Source organism: Gekko japonicus, unplaced genomic scaffold, assembly GCF_001447785.1.
Source record: "Gekko japonicus isolate JY-2015 unplaced genomic scaffold, Gekko_japonicus_V1.1 scaffold580, whole genome shotgun sequence".
Classification (NCBI taxonomy): Eukaryota; Metazoa; Chordata; class Lepidosauria; order Squamata; family Gekkonidae; genus Gekko; species Gekko japonicus.
The window spans coordinates 620172-627333 of record NW_015165845.1 but is presented as its reverse complement, the minus strand read 5'-3'; the positions used below and the strand labels follow the sequence as shown (position 1 = coordinate 627333).

General features: G+C 42.8%; 1 protein-coding gene across 1 annotated transcript; it reads right to left on the bottom strand.

Annotated features, from left to right (window-relative positions):
• Nucleotides 1–5488: 5488 nt before the first annotated feature.
• On the bottom strand, nt 5489–6010 carry LOC107110291 (protein FAM83A-like). Its single transcript, XM_015411052.1, has one exon. It carries the CDS (start codon nt 6008–6010, stop codon nt 5489–5491), a length of 522 nt encoding a protein of 173 aa, XP_015266538.1.
• Between the last annotated feature and the right edge of the window lie 1152 nt (nt 6011–7162).

The following is a 7162-nucleotide window of genomic DNA, read 5'->3' as shown; positions in this document are numbered from 1 at the left end:
CTGAAATTTTAGATGAGATCACCTCAGGAATGATCTGATTCAGTATGAAGTCAACTCATTGCTTGAACATACAGCAGAAATAGAGGGTCAACAGCTGTGACATTTGCCAGTATTTCTTGTGGTCCTTTGTCCTTTTTTATTTTAGGCCCTGGTTAACTAGGGTAGTAGGAGCTGCGGTGGCTCAAGTGGTTAAGACGCTGAACTGCAGGCTGTGGAAGGTCAGTAGTTCAGCAGTTCAAGACCTGGGTGCCGCATGATGGAGTGAGCTCCCATCTCTAGTTCCAGCTCCTGCCAACCTAGCAGTTCGAAAGCAAGAAATTGCAAGTAGATAAATAGGTACTGTTTTGGTGGGAAGGTAACAGCATACCGTGTGCCTTGGTGTTTAGTCATGCCGGCCTCATGACCACGGAAACGTCTTCAGACAGCGCTGGCTCTTCGGCTTTGAAACGGAGATGAGCACTGCAACCCTAGAGTCGGATTTGACTAGCTTTCGAGCAAGGGAACCTTTACCTTTACTTTAACTAGGGTAGTATAAGGTGGTTTTGGTAGCATTTCTTTGCAGTAGTTTTGGACACAATAGAGGGAAATTCAAGCGTACAACACAACTTAGAGAACAAGGTGAAAGTATATAGTTTCTATTAATACTTTAATTAAATATAAATAGACTTTATAATAGAGGATATCATTAGGCAGACGTTATCATGTTATTCCCACTTTTCTGTGAGCCTTCCCCTCTCTCGGAGTTCATAACACATCTCCTCTCCCTTGAGGTGAATGTTTCCTGTTCTCCAGCCTGGCTCTCTCTTGGGTATAGACCAGGAGCGGCCAAACTTGTTTAACATAACAGCCACACAGAATAAATGTCGGATGTTTGAGAGCCACAAGACATGAACAAGTATTACACACACATTTTTATAGAAAAATATGCAAATTTGCTTTTTATTAACATTAAATTAGGCCGTGTGAAAGAGCTGCATGCAGCTCCTGAGCTGCAGTTTGGCCAACCCTGGTATAGACCCACCCCCAGGGGATCTTTCAGAGAACCACACTAATCCCCTTTCCTAGGGATCCTTTTGGGGGGTTGTCTCGCTCACAAGCCCCCTCATCCACACTCCTCACTCTTCTGTGTCTCTATTTTTTTCTTTTCAACCACCCATGGCCCATCTTGGCAGTCAAGAATCCTGTTTCTCTATTCTCCCCCCACCCCCCGCTCTGTCAGTCACAGAGGTTAACCCCTTCCTCAGGCAATACCTTTTGGAATCATTACAACAGCCATAAAAGCAATAGTATTGATATAGGTTACATTATAGGAACCATGGAGAAGTAGAATTGATAGAGTTTTTAGACCACCTCAACAACATCCACCCTAACATACAATTCACCGTGGAAAAAGAAGTCAAGGGTAAACTCCCATTTCTAGATATCATGGTCATCCGCAAAACTAACCTTCAATTAGGTCACAAGGTCTACAGAAAACCAACTCACACGGACCACTATTTGCATAGAAACTCCAATCACCACCCTCGGCAAAAAAGAGGCATAGACTGTGCAAGACAGATATGTGAACCGCACTTTCTCAATGACGAACTAAATCATCTAAACCATGCTCTTCAAGCAAATGGCTACTCCAAGAATGAAATCAGAAGAGCGATTAAACCAAAGGTAAAACAAACAATTGAGGAAAAACAGTCTCCCACAGGAAAAGTGTTTTTTCCATATATCAAAGGAATCACTGATCAGATGGGAAAACTTAAAGCACAGTGAGTATACATGAAACTGCCTTATGCCGAATCAGACCATTGGTCTATCAAGGTCAGTATTGTTTTCGTAGGCTTTCACGGCCGGAGTTCATTAGTTGCTGTAGATTTTATACCGCATACCATGCAGTTGTGGACAAGTTCACACCAAGACCGCACAGCGTAGCATTCAGACAAGAATAAAAGAACATGAAAGACACTGCAGACTTGGCCAACCTGAAAAATCAGCAGTGGCTGAACATAGCCTAACTCAAACAGGACACAGTATTTTGTTCCAAGACACTGAAAGGTTGGACAACACTTTCAATTACCATGTCAGATTACACAGGGAAGCCATTGAAATTCACAAACATAAACATAATTTCAACAGGAAAGAAGAGAGTTTAAAAATAAATAGGACATGGCTTCCTGTCCTGAAAAACACAAAAGGCTTTACATCAGACAATAGCACTACAGATAAGATTAGAATTTCAACAACCTCCTCAGGAAGCAGGAAACCTCCTCAGGAAACAAAAGAACCTCCTCAGGAAAGCTCCTCCATTAACATGTCCATAGCCTGGGGAACTCCTACAAGACAATGACTCAGCCCTACCCACCTTCTGGAGTAGATATAAATTTACTGCTTACCATTTTCTTCTCACCTTGACACAGAGAGTATTCCATCTTTCTGTGTTTATACCTCTGAGGATGCCAGTCACAGTTACTGATGAAACGTCAGGTTCTACAATGCCAAGACCATGGCCACACATCCCGGAAAATCTACAGCAACTAATAAACCTCTATCCTTTCCCCCCCCCCATCTGTGGGACTATTTCTAGCAAAACCATCTTGTTACAAGGAGAATGAAATGTTTTCATGCGCACTACATTGACAGTGCAGTCCTAAGCGAGTTACTCCCTTCTAAAACTACTGAAGTCAATGGGCTTTGAAGGCTGTAACTATACTTAGGCTTATGCTGTAAGTCTTTTCACATTGCCCACACTGTATGGTGAACCAGACACAGCAGTGAATTCTCTGTTGTAAATGGCTTTATAAGTGGCCTTTCAATACTTTAATGAGAATTTAAGCCTCCATTTAGAAATAAATATCCACAAGTTTTTCTGCTCTCAAAAAAATACAATCTAAATTCTTGAGAGCCATATTTCAGTTCCCTAAAGGTGCCCCCAAATGCTATTATGCATCTGGAATCGGGGTTGATAAGGATAGAAGCGAAGGTGACCCTTGCTTCAATATACACCTGGGCTTAGTCACTCCCCTTTGGATATTACCTCTTTAATTTTGAAGGATAGGCACAGTTCTTGTTGGATTAGAGCTGTATATCAGAAGTTGGCTTTGCTAGGCTTTTCACCTGAATCTCTACAAAATATGGCATTAAACCAAGCAAGAGCCGTGGTAAAGCAGCGATTATTTGATGTAGAGAGACAGAATTATATTACTAGAGCCACTAGTGTTTTGGCTCCCTCTCAAATAAGATACGTAGTCTCGCCAGCTCCATTTCTGACAAATATGGTAATTCCATCTAATCGAAGGGCCTTCTCTTTGGCTCGCTGTAATATTTTCCCTTCTGAGGTCGTAATAGGTCGCTACAAGAAGATACCTCTGGCTGAGGGTATTTGTCCTTGTGGTATTGGAGAGGCTGATACTATCAATCCTATTTTGCTTGCATGTGGGTTCTATCAAAATATACGAGCTACATTTATCCAACCCATACGGGAAAGGTTTTCAGGCCTTTCGGATTCTGATATTAGTATTTTGCTTATGATAGACACCAATCCACAGGTGACATTAGCATGCGCCAAATTTTTGGCAGCAGCCGACAGAATTAGGAAAGATCTCTTGAAAGCATAACTCAAAGTTTTTGTTGTTGTTGTTCAGACTCTTAGGCTAATGCAGTGTATTATCTCGGAAATGGTTTTGAATAATTTTGAGATGTATGTATGTATGCTTGGTTAGACTGTTTGTACTGGTTACGAACTGTAATAAAAATTTCTGTTCTGTTAAAAAAAAATCCAAGAGTATTATGCCATTCAAAAAAAAAGTTTCCAGCACTGATAGAAAATAGGTATAATTCAGTTAGTCTCAACATTTTAACCAAACGCCAGATTCTGTATCACTGGTTTTTATATACAAGTTCTTTGTACTTTGGCAATTCTTTGCTGTTAAATTTGTCTCAGACATCAGTAGATCTAGAATCATGTTCATGGTAGGTAGGTCAGTAATGACCCCTGGGTTAGAGTGTCTGACTAGGACCTGGAGACTCATGTTTGAACCCTGGTCTTCCATGGACATTTGCTGGGTGACCTTGGGACAGTCACACTCTCAGCCTAACATTCCTTACAGGGCTGTTACGAGAATAAGATGGAGGAGAAGGAAACAATGCAAAGTGCTTTGGGTTCCCTTGGGGAAAATGGTAGGTTATAAGTGACTCCATTTCTCCACATGCAGCTGCTGGTGTGACTGTGGATCATACAGAGAACAAGAAAAACTGTGAAAAGGTGACGCTTAATATATGTCTTTAAAGAATCATAGAAAAGTGAACAAAAATAAGATACATAATCATAGAAAAATATATGACGGTGATCTCCGGAATGTCTTGCCGTTTCGAAGGAAGATCTTCTTCTGAACAAAGATGTGGGACCAAAACTGTCTCTCAATAGTTCATATCCTCTGGTGATGTCTCACAATTATCAAATAAGATTTTCAATAATCATAGCATTACAATCATCTTAGCCCATGGCAGGTTCTTCTATACATTACAGCTGTTATGATTATTGAAAATCTTCTTTGATAATTGTGAGACATCACCAGAGGATATGAACTATTGAGAGACAGTTTTTGTCCCACATCTTTGTTCAGAAGAAGATCTTCCTTCGAAACGGCAAGACATTCTGGAGATCACCGTCATATATTTTTCTATGATTATGTATATTATTTTTGTTCACTTTTCTATGATTCTTATAAAGACATATATTAAGCATCACTTTTTCACAGTTTTTCTTGTTCTCCGTATTATCTCATTACTGTGCCAATCAATTGTTAATATACCTGTTATTGTGACTGTGGATCAGCCAAAGGTTCTTTCAGAGCTGTTCTCTCACGAGCAGTTCTATCAGAGCTCTCTCAGCCCCACCTACCTCACAGGGTGTCTGTTGTGGGGAGGGGAAGGGAAAGGAGATTGTAAGCTGTTCTGAGACTCCTTTGGGTAGTGAAAGGTGGGGTATAAATCCAATCTCTTCTTCTAAATAAATAAATTTTGTGTTGCCCTCAGGGCCTCTGAGATGGGGGGCCAGCAGGGCCATTTGGCCTGGGCCTCACATTCTCGAGGGGCCTCAGATTTACACTTTTGACGTTAAATCACATTAAATAAAAATGGGAACATTTATTACAAAGTCTTACAATATTCTTTTTCTTATTGTATTACATGTAAACATTTAACATATAATTCTGCTAATTTTGTATCATTGTTTTTGCACGTCTACCTTTTTAAATTTACTGGGGCCCCCCCTCATAAATGGAAGTGGCCCGGGTCTCCCTTGACCTCTGAGGACCTGGTTACCCTCCCAACTAAGTTGGATCACTGCTGAGCATTTCTGGGGGGAGTACTTTATATTCATTTGGGGAACTGGCTGGGCCAGAAACCATATGGCAACAGGGATTTGAGCCCTGTTTCCATTGTCAGAGGCATCTCTCAAATTTTGCTACATTAGGCACAACCTGCCCCTATGGAAGAGCTAGTACCCTTGCCCACCAAATTTCAGTTCCCGTACCTGGCTTGTCTTGTTAATGCACCGGCGTATAAGGTCTCTGATATTGCTGTTCTTATTGGTTTGGAAATACACTGTGGCGCTTGACTTCTCTTTCAGGTAGGGCTTTTCTGTTGTGCTCCATGTGTGGAAAAGGGCCGGCTCACTGTTTTCCGAAACAAGCGGGAAATACGTTCCTGACTGCATGGACCTGGCGTCGTTCGTCTGCTTTGGCCCAACTTCTCCATCAGCGTGAGTGTCGTTGGCATAGTAAGGTTCCCTGGCATTCCTCTCGATGTACCGCACTTCCTCCGAAGACAGGAAGTCCACTTCTCCCTCTTCCTCCAGGGCCTTGAAGTAGGACTGGACCCCGCCATCCAAGAAGGCGTCAGTAGCCAGCCGCACACTCTCATTGTGACTGAAATCCACTTTGGCCAGCCGGAATGACTGGTTCTTGACCTCCACTAGTCGCCTCCGGATCTTGCCCGTGTGTTTCAAGCAGCGGTTCATGATTCCTCACTGGGCTCACACGCTAGACTGAAGAGACGGCTGTGGCGTGCCTCGTGTTTAAACAAAACTAATCCTGCAGGCCTCCCACTTGTAAGCCATCCAGGTGTGGAGATCCCACATCCTGCACCTGGATGGGCTATGCTGCAAATGCTCCTGTCAAGGGCATCGTTTGTTAACGAAAACGCACAGCCCTCAGGGCCTGAGGCGCATTACCCCAGCCAGCTTTCTCCTGATATAGACAGCTTAAGACAATGCACTTCAAGAACGATTGTGCTTCAAGTGGCATCCAGCTTTCAAGTTGATATATTTGCTCGTCTGAGAAAGTTACACCTTCTCCCCCCAGGCAGCAGGAAAGAAAGATTCAGCGGATCATTATCCAAGTCTGATTTCATCAGATGATTACCCCCTTTCCTGTCACTCACTCTGACATGGCAAGTATGAAGCAGACGCCGTGCTCACACAAAAAACATTTCTGAATACCTCTGCACAATTTTCGAGCGGGCTTAGGGAGTGCAGGAGTTCATACAGAATTTATTATTATGGCACAGGTGCCATCTGTTTCCAGATACCATCCATTGGCATGATCAAGAAATATCTGCAACAACAACCTGCAACGTCTGGCTAATGTTTCAGGTACAGAATGAAAGCTTACATTAAAAAAGTGTGCATAAAGTTCCAGTTGTGGAGGTTTAATTGCCGATGAGCACGTCTCTGCACTTGCAGTGACAATGAAATAGATTTTTGCTGTGCGGAAGCGAGCCTGCATAAAAGTTACCTATTTAATATGGAAAAATGCAGAACCCATTCTGTTAGTCATGGTGAAGTAGTAGTAGAAGAGAAGAGATTGGATTTATACCCCGCCTTTCACTCCCCGAAGGAGTCTCAGAGCAGCCTAAACTCCTTTCCCCTGCCCCTCCCCACAACAGACACCCTGTGAGGCAGGTGGGGCTGAGAGAGCTCTCTCAAGAACTGCCCTTGAGAGAACAGCTCTGAAAGAACATATGACTGACCCATGGTCACACCAGCAGCTGCATGTGGAAGAGTGGGGAATCAAACCCAGTTCTCCCAGATTAGACTCCACTGTCTTAACCACTACACCAAACTGGCTGAAGTAGCTGATGCTGGTGGAAATTGCCATGAAGCCTCAGCCGA